Source organism: Podarcis melisellensis (assembly GCF_964234715.1).
Source record: "Podarcis melisellensis genome assembly, chromosome: 7".
Lineage (NCBI taxonomy): Eukaryota > Metazoa > Chordata > Lepidosauria > Squamata > Lacertidae > Podarcis > Podarcis melisellensis.
In genome coordinates, this window is record NC_138539.1 from 35,916,434 (window position 1) to 35,933,712 (window position 17,279).

At 40.1% G+C, this 17,279-nt stretch overlaps 1 protein-coding gene across 8 annotated transcripts in view; it reads right to left on the reverse strand.

Moving 5' to 3' along the window:
* Positions 1 to 17,279, reverse strand: part of CHD7 (chromodomain helicase DNA binding protein 7) — a 143,020-nt gene that overhangs the window by 43,593 nt on the left and 82,148 nt on the right. For all 8 annotated transcript variants that reach the window (XM_081917498.1, XM_081917500.1, XM_081917493.1 and 5 more), the window contains 5 exons: positions 16,086 to 16,224; positions 12,266 to 12,403; positions 10,105 to 10,170; positions 4,167 to 4,222; positions 1,046 to 1,160 (listed from right to left, as the gene is read on the reverse strand). In XM_081917498.1, the coding sequence (XP_081773624.1) occupies positions 1,046 to 1,160; positions 4,167 to 4,222; positions 10,105 to 10,170; positions 12,266 to 12,403; positions 16,086 to 16,224 (514 nt within the window). The remainder of the gene's footprint in view (positions 1 to 1,045; positions 1,161 to 4,166; positions 4,223 to 10,104; positions 10,171 to 12,265; positions 12,404 to 16,085; positions 16,225 to 17,279) is intronic.

Below are 17,279 nucleotides of genomic sequence, written 5' to 3' on the forward strand. Positions count from 1 at the left end.
TGTGTAATTTATTAGAGGGGGAAACAAAACAAAAAGGGAAACATACAGTGCCTAAGTCTCTGCAATCAGAATATTTCATAAAAGGAGAAAGGAACATATGGATTGCATAGAATTAATTCAGTGTTACAGTTGCCCAATTCTGAAGGTCCAGACCAGTATCCAAAGCAACTCCAACCCCACTTGCAAACCAGTAAAATTTCACTGGTAGCGAAGTATCAGAGAACTTCCCCACTTTGCATACAGACTTAACTGCAAACCTTGATTGCCAGCCTGACTAGGCCCCAAAGTATCCAAAAAGCGTACAGGCATGGGTTAGTGAACATGTAATGGGGACAGTTCCATTACTGAAAGTCACCCATCAAGAATGTCAGTGCTCTAAAATCAGTGTATATGTGGCATCATTAAAGTAATGATGGGAGCTTACCATCTCTGTGGTACATTGGGCCTAAACTGTTGAAGGTTCTAGGTTAAAACCAATTCTTTGTATTTTTGCAGCAAAAAAAATGAACAAGGAGGCAAGAAGACATCTGACAACTAGTATACAGTAAGTTCTTAACCTGAAGCACTATTTCTGGGCTAGCGGAGAATGTAACCTGAAGCGTAATATGTTCCTAAAAGCTTCCCCTAATATCTAGTGGGCCTTCACATTCTGAACCAGCTGAAACTTTCAAACAGTCTTCAAGAGCAACTGAGCATTCAATACATAGCACTGAGACGACAGAGATGCAAATAACTGTCACCAGGTTTGAAGAATTATGCAAATGTAAAGTACATCACTAAAACAGCCTTGTATTTAAGCGCTCAGCTAGTAACCATCGATGCCAAGGAACTGAATGCAGGTACATGAAGGAACAAAGTACTCTATCCCTCCTCTTCACCCGGCATACTACCCAAGGAGGGAAGCTCTCTCCTTTGCATGTTGCAGCTCCCTGTCCTTACACTGCCAAATCCTACCAGGCTGGGTTTTTCTTTTTTTTAAAAAAAATGCTAGTAACCTTTGGGGCTTAGTTGCAAGACTGAATTTAAAACAATAAAACCAACATACCTCTGAAAGGAACTTATTCTGCCCCTGCTTTGCCTTAAATCTCTTAATCTTTTGCTGAATTCTCCTGTCTTTGTCCAATACTTCCACAGATGCCCATTGACAGTGAAGGTAAGAGCTAAAAGATAAATGGAAGAAAACACAAATTCAAACATGCAATATCCTAGTTTTCCAGCTATTAAGCACTTAGTCACAGCTTGATATTTATGAAAAATAATTGTGTACAAATTAGGACACAATAACTCCATTTTAAAGCATCCTTATTTAATTTCTGAGGAAAAACACAACACACACATTGGAATATAGATGAACTGGGTCAAGGAGTCTTCCTCTTTTACTCATTCTGAATGATGATGATGATCATCGGCCCTAGACTCACTGATCTGATGTTTGGAAGCTGTGGCTGGCTGGCTACATGGGAGCGGGTTGAAGTTAAATCCTTCAAAGACAAGGTCCTTTGGCTGGGTCAGGACTATATGGGGTTGGGGGGGGGGCAACTCCCATCCCTTGCGGGGGTGCAATTAGTGCCAGCGCCTTCCGCCAAGAGACACCTCCCTTTCCATGGAGGCGCAGGTTACAGCTACAACAAAGGCGGCATTTTTTCATCTCTGCCAAGCTAAGCAGTTGGTCCCTTATCTCTCTCACCCTGACCTCACCACTGTGATCTAAGCGACAGTCACCTCCAGGCTTGATTATTGTAACTCACTCTACGTGGGGCTGCCCTTGAAACTGACCCAGAAACTCCAGCAGGTGCAGAATGCCATGGCGAGACTCCTCACGGGGTCCTCGCCACGGGAGCACATTAATCTGGTGCTATACCAGCTGCATTGGCTCCCGGTGGAGTACAGGATCAGGTATAAGGTGCTATATGGCTTAGGACCCTCATACATACGGGACTGCCTCTCCTGTTATGCCCCATGGAGGACCTTAAGGTCTGCAAATAATAACACCCTGAAGATCCCAGGCCCCAGGGAGATTAGACTGGCCTCAACCAGAGCCAGGGCCTTTTCAGCCATGGCCCCAGCCTGGTGGAACGCAAGAGACCAGGGCCCTGCGGGATTTGTCATCTTTCTGCAGGGCCTGCAAGACGGAGCTGTTCCGCCAGGCCTTTGGTCAGGGTTCAGCCTGATTCTTTTCTTTCTGTATAAGAACAAGCATTAAAGAGGCCTCCTAGCCTACTCACAGGTCCTTTAAAGACCAGTGGTAACAGTTGGCCCTGGAGAATATTAACCACTCTCAATTTTACCCGTGGACTGCCATCTGTCCAGATTTTAATTTGCTCCGAACATATTTAAAGATGTATTTTAATTATTTGATTGCCTGTTTTTATGTTCTTATGTTCTTTGTATACTGTGTTAGTTTTGTGATGTTAGCTGCCCTGAGCCCAGCTCTGGCGGGGTACAAATAAATCATCATCATCATCATGATTGAATTAGCTCACAATATACATTTTTGTTCATGAAACAGCACTGATCTTCCACAGGCATAAGTCTGTGCAGAGAAAAGTACTGTAAAGCCTGCGCAACAAGAGACAATTCCTGTGACTGTTGTGGCAAAAAGTACAATCCAACAATAGTTAATTTGCCTTGTCCCACTGAAATCAAAGAGACTAAGTATTTCAACAGAATTAAAGTTCTTTTCAATATTTGTAAACAAATTGATTTTAATCTGATTTTACAACTTTTGCTGTAGTATATCTAGTATGTGTTGTGTGAACTGCCTGAGTTGTGACTGACTGTAAGCCCAATTTTGGAACATGCTGCTCTATTATAATTATAATTTTAATTTGCAAGTTGCTTTAAATAAATTCAAATAATAAAAGATGAGTATGGAGTCATAAAAACCCATGTTTTAATGTCATTTAACAGCCTTTTAATCTTATTATGAGCTGCCACGTTTCATTCTTACTTTAATGACTTGTATTGATATTTTATTTTTATTGTATTTTAATTACATCTGTTTGTAAACTATCCTGCCTTAACAGTGGAGTATAACTCTCAAAAACAAAGAAAACCAATGCCATGTTGCCTTTTTGTGATTTTTTTTTCTTTAGGTGAAAAGTAGGCTTTCGAAAAGTGAAACTTTAGTAGTCAACCTAGCTAATGAGGATAATGTAATGAACATTGCAACATCAAGGCACTGAACAGTCAGTCACATTTGGCTATGAGTCATAACCACTAAATGTAAAGCCTTCTGATGACCCACACCCTTAATAGGAGGGGGAAATAGAGGTGGACTACATCCCAGGCAACCAGACAGTGATCCTTGTATTGCATCATTAAACTGGTGAGATCATTGTCCATTGCACTAGTGCTGCAGAGCATGATCTCTAAGTCAATCCTGCTCCAGCTGCATTCAGTTACATGACTAGCTGAAACAGAATGTGGATGGAGGTGTATCCCCACCTTATTCTGCCACAACTAGTTAACTACACAACTAGCTTAGCAAATGTACTATTGGTCTGGTCTCCTCTGCCATTAGAATGTGCATCTCTTGATGCTTACACCCACTTCCTTGTGAACCTTTGTAAGGTTGTAACCTTTGGAGCCCTACCCCAATTTTGTCTCTGCAAGTCATAGCAGAAGCACTAGCCTTGAACAAAAACACTTTAAAAAATGGAAATAAAAAATTAATTTCTTACCTAAAAATGCTACAGAGAAAATAAAGATCAGTAATTCTAAACTGAATGGGTGAAAAAATGTGTTTACTTTTTCGTGATTAAGGTTTGCACAGTAGCAACAGTTATGTTAGATGGCAATGATAGATTAAATTAAAATACAAGGTCGACTCTCAACTTACGTTGGGGTTACGTTCCAGGAATAGTGCGTAAAGCCAAACTCACATACAGAAAAAACACACTCTACTTGTGACTCTTAATACTCTCCCAAGGCTGCATGTACTCTTCCAAGGCTATTGAACATTCTCCCTGAACCTATGAATGCTCTCCAAGGTGAGTGCAATGGCAATTAGCTTGCTGGCATTCTGTTCCTGGATGCCTGTCCCTTTTTATTTATTTTTGGGGTTTTTCTGGCCAAGCACATAAAGCTGAATTTGCACAAGTTAAATGTGTGTAAGGTGGGAGTTGACTGTACTTCAAGTAATTTTGAAGTTATTGCTTACTTACAAGTTTTTGTATTTTACATAGAATTCTTCAGTTTCTACTTCCTCTCCATTCTCCATCTGTAAAAAGATACTCACGATGTTAATTATGAACTCTGCTATAAGATATCACCTCCAACTTATATATAATGCAACACAGATTGGAATTTAACAATAGGAAGGTTTATTGTATGGCATTTTTTTTAAAGAAAAGGGGAAGAATGGTATAGGTAAAGGGTTTTCTACATCTGTCTGCCCATGAACATTCTGCACTACTTATTACAACACCCAAGACATGAATCATTTTAACTCCTCCCTAACCGCATGCAGCTTCATTCACAACAAGCTGACCCCAACTCTGGCTTCCAGCCAAACCAACAGTGTTAAGGAGAAGCCAAGTGTACCATTTTCTCAGGCAGCAGCCAATTAGCAACTGCACTCGTGAATGCCATATGTATTATTTTTGGCTGGTGCCTGGCAACTTTATATTGTGGTTTTTGTAACATGTTCAAGTAGTGTTTTAACAGTGTTTATACTTCCATATTGTTAGCACTGATAATAAGAAACTGTATGAAACTGAACCTTTCACTTCAAATAGTAGTTTTAACATGTTATTGTTCATGATGTTAGTTTTACTCAACGGTGCAATTAAATTCATCCTGACAAGTGACCTTGCATGCAGAGCAGCCAAATTAAATTAATGCCCAAAATATAACATTTAATAAGGCTAAAACTGTGACAAAAAATCTTAAACCAATACTAAGTGTCAATAAAATAAATTTATGCAGGCTGTATGGCATGTTCTGCAACTTCAACATTTTTTAAAAAAAACCAGAAAGAAAACCTCAGATTTTGATACAGTTTAAGGTATAATTTCATCCTGAAGTCTGGCCTGTTTTCCACATAATGCTAAGGTATGGTTTGTTTAGATCAACCATTATTTGTTCCATTGTGTGAACCCAACCCAGTACAGTCATACCTTGGATCTCAAACACCTTGGTTCCTGAGCAAATTAGCTCCCAAACGATCAAAACCCAGAAGTGAGTGTTCCGGTTTACGAACGTTCTTTTGGCAGCCAAACATCCAATGGGGCTTCCGATTGGCTGCAGGAGCTTCCTGCAGCCAATCAGAAGCCACACTTTGGTTTCCAAATGTTTTGGAAGTTGAACAGACTTCCAGAACAGATTCTGTTCAACTTCTGAGGTATGACTGTAGTTTATCCATAGCTTGTTTCTTCCCCACAAACCACAATCATAAGCCATGGTTTGTGGTGACTTAGGAAGCTTGGCTTATTATGTGCATACCTGATATAATTTATTGCCCCGCCCCAGATGCTCACTGAAACCATGTGGCAAGAGAGGTAGAAAAACAAATCAGTTCCCATGGCTCAGTGGCTCTCATTGGTGCTTTGTCTCATAAACTCACTCCTAACTCTGCCTACCAACAGACTTCTTTCCCTGCCTCTCTCTACGTCCTCCCTCACAAGGCAGGTAGCTTTGCAGCTGCTGCCAAAGAGGAGGAAATTTAAAGTGACCACAGGCCAGTTCACCCTACTAACATCTAAAATAGGATGAATAAGGAAGCAACCAAGTTAAACCAACCATACACCGCACACCAATTTACTTTCTTAAATTGTAGCACCATTTATATATGATTTGTTTAAAAACAGGGATACCCAGTAATTGTTGGGGGAAATACTATTACTGGACCAAAAAAAACTTTCATGTGAGCTGGCAATCAACACCCAATACTGCCCATAAGAAAGGACTATTGCTTGCAACTGGCAACTCATGGCTTCAGGGTAATTAGCACTTTCTGTGCAAACATCTGATTTACAACCCACATGGTGCCCTGAAGTCTCCATTCTGTTTTCACAAACCTAGAAACAATAATCCCTGACCTTGGTGTTTCTGTGTGTATTCTGCACCTTCTTTAAGAGGTGGGCTTCCCAGACCCACAGTATGAATTCTGAAATTTGCCTCCATCTGCTCCATTTTCTAGTGCAATGAACTAGCAAAATGATGTGTTGGTCAGCTGTAGCAACCCTCCAGAACGGCTTCCCCAAACCTTTAAAAACTATTGCCTTTGCTGGCTGAAGAGGACAGATAGGATAGCCAATTTATAGCATCCCTTGACTCTCAGAGGGCATGGGATGAGGAGGTCACAATTACACATGTACAGGAAGGCCTTGCAGATCAGTTTCTGAATGATGCCATTTCCCCTGGCTCTTTGAGGAAATGTGCCACTGCAATGCCACCCTCTTCAGGGGAAAGACCCAGACCAGCCAAATGTCCCAGCCAGATGGGTAGGTTATAAATAAATTATCATTATCAACATCATCCAGGAAACCAAGTCACTTGCACTAGGCACAACATTAGTTTTAAGTTTCTGACCTGGTGTGCACGAAACACTAAGGCATAGTTTGAATAGTTTAACCATAGTTTGACAGTTTGAACAAAGTCGACTAGCTTAACCAAGACTTGCTTGTTCCCAAGAAACCACAACTACAAGCCACCTGGCCATCCCAGAAAGACTCCTTTCTACAATAGAATGGCAGATTGTGGGGACTCTCCTTCCTTAGAGGTTTTGAAGCAGAAGTTGGATGGCCATCTGTCATGAATACTTTCAACTGAGATTCCTGCATTGCAGGGGGTTGGATTAGATGACCCTTGGGTTCCATGATTCCTTCAACTTCAGGACAGGGTTGGGGCCAGCACTGCTACTACTTTCAAGTACATGCCTTTCTAGTGCTGCACCCACTGCCCTCTCCAATGATTCCCCCTCTCAAGGCGCCACAACATCTTCAGGAACATTTTACACATACTCAGATTGGTAGTGGAATGCCAGCACCCTCACTTTTGAGTACATTAAATATCCTGGCCAATCTACAACAGTGTAAAGTCATCAGAAATAGGCTGGAGTGACTGCATGTATGCATCAACATGTACAGTAGCCCAAGATCATTGCCAGATCCATCACCGACTTAGACACGACTCAAGATACCCACAATAGGTGGCAATCTCTATTTCCACCTTTAGCATACACTTAATTCCCTTGATGTCCAAAGATCCAACCTTCTCCCTAGCTAGTTTCCTCCTTCTAATGCCTTTACAGAATTTGTGACACTATTGGTCTCACACCCAACTCTTAGCTGGAAATAAAGTTAATAATTGATTTCAATATGACTCTAGTTTGACAAACTAATTATATTTTATTGGTGTCATATTCAATATTCATAAAAATAGTGTAACACAAATTATAAACAACTGGGGAATACGGTATTCCTCAGTGACAACTTAAAACTCCTTATTGGGCTATCAGGAAGCTCTGGAAGAGAAAATAGAAGAGAAAGCAAAACAGAAACCTAAAACGCACTAAAAAATACTGGATTCATAGTAAATAATTAAAGGGACCTATTATCCCTCAATAGTCTTAACAGGATTTCCACCCCAAAGTGTATTAAAAATATGAATACAATATTTAAAGTTGGTTCTATGAGAGTGTTAAAGCCAACACTTTACTAAAGAGTAGAATTAATCCCCATAGTAAAATTTACCCTTGCGTCAGGCTGCAGCTGAATGAGGGATTCTAAGGACAAGTCCTTGAACAGTACATTTAACTCAGTAGCAAGGCTGTGGGGGAGAACCAGCATTGCCTTCCTGGTTCCCCAACAGCACAGAGAGGGAAGGAAAGAAGGGGAAGGGATTCCCTATACAGTTGCCCAAGCACTGCATTTAATCCCCATGGCCGAGGCTCAATGGAAATCACACATTTTTCTTCATGGAATCCCTTGGGACTGCTTCGCAGAACCCCAGGGTTCCATGGATCAGTTTGGGAAACACTGGTTTTTGGTAATTCAGGCCATATATTGTAAAAAAAAGAAAGAAAAAGGGTTAACTTACATAATCAGAGGGATAAAAAGGTATACTTTATTCTGTTCACTTGGGCATTTCCTCAGCTTCAAGAATCTTAACATCTGTTTTTCTGCAAATTATGCAACCTTAAGAACAACCCTGTGTATCTATCAGAACACAGCATTCTCCCCCATTGTTAACCATCACATCTGGTGTTCAGTGGCATACCCAACAGTGCCCCCAACCTGTCAGAATTCAGGCTGTTTATTGGCCTTCGTCCGATACTGCCTCCAGGCAGCAGTCTAGCACCTGCACTGCCTCGTCCAATATGGTTGACACAGAGCTGGGTATCATCAGCATTCTGATGACACCATGCCCCTAAATCCCCAGATGACCTCAACCAAGTGGCTTCATATTAATATTAAAGAGCCTAGTGGAGAGAAAGGAACCCTTTCATACCTTGCAGCATTACAATGGGGCCAAGCAGAAGCCCTCCAATGCTGCTTTCTGGAAGCTGTCCTGCAGGAGGTGGGCAACCACCATAACACCATGCCCTCAACTCCCACTTCATAGTGCCATGCAAGTAGGACACCAGAGCCAATGGTATCAAAAGCTGCCAAGAGTCTGAAGAACCAAGAAGGTTGCACTCCCCTTTTCTCTCTCCCTGCACAGGTAACCAAACAGGGTGACCAAGGCAATTTTGGTGTCAAAATCAGGCCTAAAACTGGGTTGCAACCAGGATGCTTCCAGATCTCAGCTTATTACCAGAAATGGGTTGTTTAGATATGGGTCTATGTGCGTGATTGGCATGTGAGCGCACACATTTTCAAAGGCATTTGGTTGTTTCCAACACACAGCAGTGGGTGGTGCTTGACATAATGTTTTCATGCAATGGAATGCTCTCCCCAGGGAGACATGTGCAGTCTTGTGCGTGTTCTTTGCATTAATACCTGAGGTAATCCCAGACATGTACCACGTGGAGTTACTGAGACAATAGGCCCAATGACAATGATGGCACTAGGCATTCACTGGGGAGAGCATTCCACATACAGGTGGTCACCACTGAAAAGGCCCATTCTGATTTATGGCAAATGACAAATTCAGTAGTCATAGCTGGGAGAAGAATTAGCAACAACTTTACAATAAAGTATGACAAGCCTTCAGGTTCCCATTTTTTAAAAGTAGAGTATATGGTCCTAGAGGAATCAAGGGACTACAATTTTTAATAATATTAGAAAAAGTTGAGCATCAGATAGTCAAAATCTAGCAGAAGCAATAGAAAAAGGCCACAATATAAGATACCTCAGAGGTTAAACAATTCCAGACTGTCAACAGAGGAGCTTATTGGACGAAGGAGATTATTCACCAAAATAATGACAGTAATATGTATAATATTTTTCAAAAAATGAAAAGAACTCATAATTAAGAAACAATGTTTGCAATCAGAAACTAGTAATTATACTAAAAATATTCTAAAAACTGGAGCAAAACTTACACTACTTAGTGTTAACCACAGTTTAATGCTTCAAAGCAAAAATGAAAGTTTCTGAATGCCTCTATCTTTTGCCTCCTTGCACCAATGCAGAAAAAGTATTTGATGTTGTGAGTTAAACATTAATCCAGGCTAAATGTTCTTGGAATAGTGAGTTATATCACAGGAACAAAAGGCAGTGAACAAGCAGCATGCAGAACTTGTTGAGTCTCAAATATTCACATGACACGATGATAACACTTGCAAAAATACAAATCTAATAATACCTCCCTATAAAGAGCCCACTATTACAATAATGGAGTGTCCCAATCAGTATTTTCCCCCAGTATTTTGTTGCTATTTGTCTAAGGAAGCTGTTTTGTGGTGTTTCATGATCTTCCACAGTGAGCTTCCCATTTTCCAGTTTCCTTGCACAGTATCTTGCTCATTATTAAGTAGTGATTTAAATCACTGATTTAAAAATCACCTTAATTTAATCTAGTGGGATAGGCAGATTAAACATGCATTTTCAGTTGCATATACAGGTTTTGAAAACCACTTGTGAAATCCATTTTTTTGTTTAGCAAATATGAAATAAACAAGCACTGAGATATCAAGTTTTGTTTTGTTTAAATTACCTGCTTCTTGACTGTACGGCTACTCATGATTTTCTCTACGACAGGACCTTCAGCATCAGCAGATTCCTACAATTAAACATTTCACAGTAGTTACATAGGTGACAAAAAGTGCAAAGGAGCAACTAATCTGATTATAGAGATCCTGATGAACTTATAATGCTTTCTTTCAATATGAGGGTGAACATTATGGAGTTTAGTTCATTGGCACAAATTTTAAGAAAATAGCCTATCACTCCTTTTCTGGTGTTGCTGAATTAATGGTAGCTGGGGCAGAATTGATATTCATGGTATTATCCCCCCTCCCATTTTCTCTGACTCCTCCCCTATGTATGAAAAACCACCAAGAAGCAAAATAATAAATAAATATATAAATCCTAGACTCTCTCTTGTTTTCCACATTTCCAAGGATTCCCTATGTATATATATTTAGCAGTGTTTCACATGCGAAAAAGGAGCAAGAGAAACTGAAAGAGAAGGATAAAGAACTGGAAGAAAAGAAAAAAAGGAGGAAGAGCTTATGCTTCTGGAGCTACAAACATTAAGAAGAACTATACTGGAGAAGCCCAAAGGCCTACTGAGTCCAGTACTATGTTCTCATAGTAGGCAACCAAATGTCTATGAGAAGCTTACAAGACGTGCATGAGTTAATAGCACTCTCCTATTCGTGATCCCCAGCAACCAGCATTCATATGTAAAATGCCTGATACAGGAGGTAATATATAGCCATTATGAGTTGTAAGAGCCACTGTGGTAGAGCAGTTAGAGCCAGACTATGACTAAGATCAGGTTCAAATCCCCACTTGGCCATGAGGCTCACTGGGTGGCTCCAAGTTAGCCACCAATTCACAGCCAATAGGTTTAGCCTTTCTCTACCAGGAGAAAAATGTCTAAAGGCACATAATGCAGGTTCATAAAATTATTTATGGTGTGAAGACCGTTTAAGGATGAGTGAGAAGTTTTTCTTCTTCACTCCAAATACTAGAATTCACAGTCACCACTTTACAAAGAGGAGCATTAATAGGCAAGAAAATAAGCACAACACAATTAACCCACACTGCTTTCTACAAATTTGATTAGTAATTGTTTTGGGATAGAAACAAGGAAGTACTTCTTCACACAATTTATAGAACTCACTAAAACAAGATGTTGTAACAGTCACTCAGGTATCTTTTAAATGGAGGTCAGATAGATCCATGAGGATATGAATGGCTACTAGTCACATGGCTGTATGGTATCTTCATGTTCAGAAGCATTTTGCTTCCAGTTTCATATCCAGCTTTCCTGCTTGGAAGCATCTTGCTGACTGCTGTTGGAAAGAAAGTTCTGGAGTAGCTGGACCAAAGATCTGACCCAGAAAGCATCTTAAGGAATTTTGTTGTTGCCGTCATTTTGTTGTTACATAGCTTTGCAGTAATAATGACACCCTCAGTTTTGCAGAGAATAGGAATAAATTCTTCTGTAGTTGATCAAAAACATCAAATTTCAAAACAATATTGATGTCCCTTATCCACACACCTCCTCTTGGAGATATTCAGCTCAAGATATCAGAAATAAAATTTAAGAAAACTTAACATATTAATTACCAATTTAATATTTAAGTGTGTGCGCACTTTCAGCAATGGTTTCCCAAGTTAGTTAAGTGAAGCAGCGACATTAAAAAACTACTACTACAAAAAAAAAATTGTTAAAGGAGTCATTTCACATTATCGCCCTTCATTTTATTCAACCTATTTTATCCATCATTTACATTGCATAGAAAATAAAGCATATCCTGCTGGTTACTACAAGACAGTAATTTCATAAAGGGGTTCTTATAGTGCCTGACAGCAGGAGACAAGCTTAAGTGGTTTATTAAGTCATAGAAGCCAGACCACTGAATTCACAGAGGTAAATTCAGTCTCCTTGGAGCCTAGTTTTAGGCTTTACAACAGAGACCATTAATTTCACTAAATTGTGTTGAATTACATATTGTAGGCTTGTAAAGAAAACTTGAATGAGCACAGCCTTTAAGAACCTAAACAACTAATTTCCTTTGGCATGTTGAGCCAAGCTGAGATGGAAGTCCCTTGGAAGCAAAGTCAACACTTAAATGTTTTACAGCCTAAATGGTTATAGAGAATTTTCAGTCTAACCCATTTGAAGAGCATAAATATGAACAGACCTGTTGCTCAGACTGAGAAGTATTTGAAGGGGAGTTTCTTCCAGCACCATCTGCATCATCAACTTCTTCATCAGAAATCTTGAACTCAAGGTCTTCTGTGTAACGCTTTCTCTTAACCTGCCTGCTAGAGCGCCTCTTCTGAAAAAGAAAAAAACCACCCTGCATTGTAAAATTTCATCCTATTGATTAGCAGGACTATAGTCCTCGAGAGAGAAATCTATTCCCCTTTGAAAGCAGAGGGAAAGAAGGAATTCAAGGGCCTTATCACAAAAGCAGGTGCCCTTCCCATTCTACAGAATGGGAAATGATTCTCCTTTTCATTATGAAGCACAATTAAATTTTTGCAGTAAATCAAATAAAAATAGAAGAAATATATACTAGATGCCACAGGTGAAAGAGCACAACAGGAAAGAGGCCAGAGTGTGCCTACTGGAGAAATTTCGCTTTAGAAGATTCCATATAGAGATTTCCATGCTACCATTTATCAAGAAATATACCAACTAAGTTAAAGTATTATTTGCTCAATGGTAGGACATTAGAGTGGAATGCTGCATCCAGTCTCTGGAAATGATTTTGATGGTCTGCACAAGAAGATTTAGGGACCCAGAATGTTTACTGTTATCCCTGGGGAACAGGGGTGCCAACTTGAATACAATATTATGGGGGGCCATAATCACATGATGCAGTTCATGCCCACCTCCTTAAATTATTTTATTGTGGGGGCCAAAGCCCCCACAGCCCCTAGAAGTTGGCTCCTACGCTGGGGAATTTCCCAGAAGTTTAGGCCAGGGATCTTATTGAAATCCTAGCTGGCTCTTGAATCAGGATATGAGTAGAGCTATCAGTACGATCGCTCCTGAATGTCTTCAGCAAAGTCATAGTGTTAATTCAGCTCCTTTGTATTAGGATCTGAGGGTTGTTAAGTGACAAAGTCAACAAATGGAGCACAGGTGGCAGAAAAAAATCGTGATGAATGTGGCCAAACACAGACTGGATTCGATCATACATACAACCATGTGGCACTGATGGTAGCAATGAAAGCCTGCTTTTCTGCCACCACTGCATCCTCACAGTGTTGTAGCTGTTTTAAGTGACCAGATGCCTGCTTAACACAAGAGCAACAAAATTAATATCTAAGATCCTTAAATAATCAATGTACCTACTTGCTGCATTTTGCAGAAGAAAACTATTAGTATGGTCTGAACCCCATAGGGATGCAGCCAGACCACTACATGGTCCTGCTATTATCATTATCATTATTTTCAGCTTGTGCAGCCTGAGGATGTTGACAAGCTACTTGGAGCATTGAAATCAATGACCTGGCACACTGGATTCTTGCTCATCTTTGCTAATAAAATCTGCCACGACTGAGTATCTATACATACCCTGTTAAGTAACTTATTTAGTTTGTTTACTTATTTATTTAAATGTTTAGATATTTATTAAATATTTCTAATCTAGCCCATTAGTTCATCTCAGGATGGCACACAGCAACAATTCTTGCACACCAAAAAAACAAATATAATCATTTGTAATAGCCTAATTCATAATAGCCATATTCAGCATAAAAATATTCAACACCAATGAATAACTTTAGCAGGTCAAACACTGAACCACCCCCCACATGACCCAAATGCCTGAGTAAAAAGCCAGGTTTTAACTTAGTGGTGAAATACAGCCAACAACAGGCACAGCTGGGCCTCCAAGGCAAGAACATTCCATAACAGGGTCACTACAGCAAAAAGAACGCTCTGTACAGCTCCCAGAGGTGGGATGTCAGTAGGGCCGCCACCCACCAGCAGGCCATAATTCTTGGGCAGGAATATATGTGGAGAGGTGTTCCCCCAGGTACTGAGGTCCCAAGCTATTTAGTCTCAGCATTTTCATTATTGCCTTGAATGCAAACTGGAAGCATATTGGCAGCCAATGCAGCTTCTTTAGGGCCGGTGGTCCTATGATATGCCTGAAAGGTGAATCAAGGAACAGATTACATACATGTTCCTTCAGGAGAAATGCAACCAGGTCTAATTCCAGCTACCTTGAAGGTGGAAGTGGTAAAATCATTATAAAGAAGACAAATTTAGATCCATTGGCTCTGGAAAATTAATCACCCAATCTCAAATTTACCATTTTTAATGACCTTCCAAGAACAAGAGGAATGTTCCCAGCTACAGACTTATCTTATTTTTGGTTTTGGGACAGAACCCACCGTGGTGGATGATTTACACCAGGGAATCAATGTGAAAAGTGTGACCCTGTTGGTTTTGCCGCACCTCACAGCAGTTTTGTATAGAACTGACCATGGTATCCTGTCTGGGATGATAAATGGTGTTATGGTCGCTTCTGGGGAATGGATCTAGATGGCGGTGCTGGGAGATTTCTGTTCCGTTCCTATGCCAGAGGCTTTCAGGGTGCCTCGAGGTTCTACCTTGTTCCCCATGGTTTGTCAACATCTACACCAGAGTTGGGAAACCTGCAGCCCTGCAGATATTGTTGTAATACAGCAACTCCCTATGAAGAGGCAGGTGTGCAACTTGGGGCCGCTCCTGGATTAGCTACCTTCCATGGAGGCACCAGTGGCAGGAGGAGACAGGACCATTCTGCACTTCATTAACTGCTGTGCTTCAGATTTACTGGTCATTTTACAGGATGCATGCATTTTAAAATTGCTATTTTTATATATTATCACATTTGTTTTTAGAACTGTAAACTGTCTTGTGAGAGCATTTATATCCTGAAAGTTAGTTTAGAAATCTTTTTATAAACCGCCTGGTCACTGATCACTACTGTGTTCCCATTTTTCCAAGCGTTGCCCTGTTTCAAATATAAATTTGTATATACTGCTGCATTTTTAGAATAAAAATGGAGAATGTTGGATTCTGCATTCAACACAACTTTCTGAACAGCTCCAATAGCCAATTTTGAAGCCATCTAACTTAGAAGCCTATTGTCCCCTGAAACCTGGTGACTGGAGATGGAGAGCCCTTCTGTTGTAAGTGTTTCACTTCAAAACTGCTGCTGCTTGTACTTAGGGCAGAGAAGAGAAAACAAGAGATATACAGTGGTACCTCAGTTGTTGAACATAATCTGTTCTAGAAGACCGCTTGACTTCTGAAATGTTTTGACAACTGAGGCGCAAAGGGCAGCCAGCAAAGTCAATGGAGAAAAAAAGGGGGGGGGAACGCTGTTCGACTTCCGAGGCGTGTTTGAAAATGGAAGCAATTACTTCTGGGTTTTCAGCATTCGGCTTCCAAGACGCTCAAAAACCAAGATACCACTGTACAATATTTGGATCTATTAAAAAGCTTGAGGTCTCATGTCTAACTTGCATCTTTATAGATGATGCCGAGCAACTGAAAAGACTCTGAAGTTGAGGACCGTTCTTAAACAAGACTTGGAAAGAGAGAATTGGTTTCTGACTCACTAAATTTTTAGGAATATTTGAGTGTGTCAATCAAAATATATATGAAGTGACTCAGTAGGCATTATATACTTGGATTTTGAAAAAGCTTTTGGCAGAGCCACTCATCAAAGGCCAGTAAGATAATTTAGTTAAATAAAAAGAGAACAAGTCCTCTTATTGAGAAATTCTTATAGAAATTCTTTAAAAATGTGGTGCAGACGGTAGGAATAATAGGAGAGGAGAAAGCACAGCGGCTCCCTTCTAGAATCCTAGCAGTGCTAGAGAAGGAAGGGGAGCACACAAGCTCAAGGCTCACTGTTGCTTTTTCTCCTAACACTAAACCATAGTTCAGTGTTATTTCTGAATGAGGCTGTTGTATTCTATAATTATGCATGAAAATATAACCAGTGGTATTACCTGAACTCCTGCATCATCTTCTTCTTCAGGATGTGGTGATCCTGGTGGCGTTTTTTCTAAATCTGAGTTTTCAGAACCTTCTTTTCCCTTGTTGACCTTTTTCTTCACAGCACTGGATTCCAATTCTGGTTTCTTGTTACTAAAACGTGAGTGGTTGAATAAACAAAGCTTTTTACACCACATGGAATGGAACATACTTGAAACCATTTCATCATAGCTACTTCAATAACTCCAACCTAATTCAACATTTTAAAAATGTATTAAATGCATCCAATTACTACTACCTGTTAAATCTCTGCAATACACTTTTCTACTAGATTCATCCAGTAGAGCACAAAACCTAAAAGAAAAAAAGCATGCTAGCTCAACAGCCAGTGCCTATTAGACACACAGGAGCTTAGACTGGGATGATTTATAACAGTACAGTGGTACCTCGGGTTAAGAACTTAATTTGTTCTGGAAGTCTGTTCTCAACCTGAAACTGTTCTTAACATGAGGTACTACTTTAGCTAATGGGGCCTCCCACTGCCACCGCACCTCTGCCTCGTGATTTCTGTTCTCATCCTGAAGCAAAGTTCTTAACCCGAGGTACCACTGTATTAAAAAAAAAACCCAGTGTATGTTAAGGGCTTGTGTTCTTGTTTTTTTTCTCTTTTATAAGTCTTCAGATTTCTAAAAGTGGAAATCATACCACAGGATGTGCCTTGCCATTAAAATGGGGGAAAGGACAGAGTTGGATGACATGCAAGAAAATCCTGCCCTAGTAAAGAAAGTCCTGATTCTCCTAAAACCAGTAAGGTTTGAAGGCTATACATTCACTCTGACCTCAGAATGCCGACAGCAAGCAGGTAGAAGTTTTTACTTGCCAGAACAGGGTTAGGTGCTTCCCCTTCAACATATCAAAGCCATGCTAGAATTCAAAGCTACCATTATCTTCAACTTGAGGTTTTTGAACACCATATGCACAATGTAGAAAGCAATAAAGAAATAAAATTCTGAGTCAGCTCAATGTGAATGTTAGGAGTATTTTCTACGGAAGCAGCTTTCCTATCTAAATTCTTATGAATACTCAGGTGTCATTCCTCTGATACATTTTGCAATTCTCATTCTTTCTCTTTCCATCCCTCCCTTTCTTTCCCTCTCTCTCACACAAATACAGGTTCTTGTGTGTAAAAGTGCAACTGTATCAGGAAG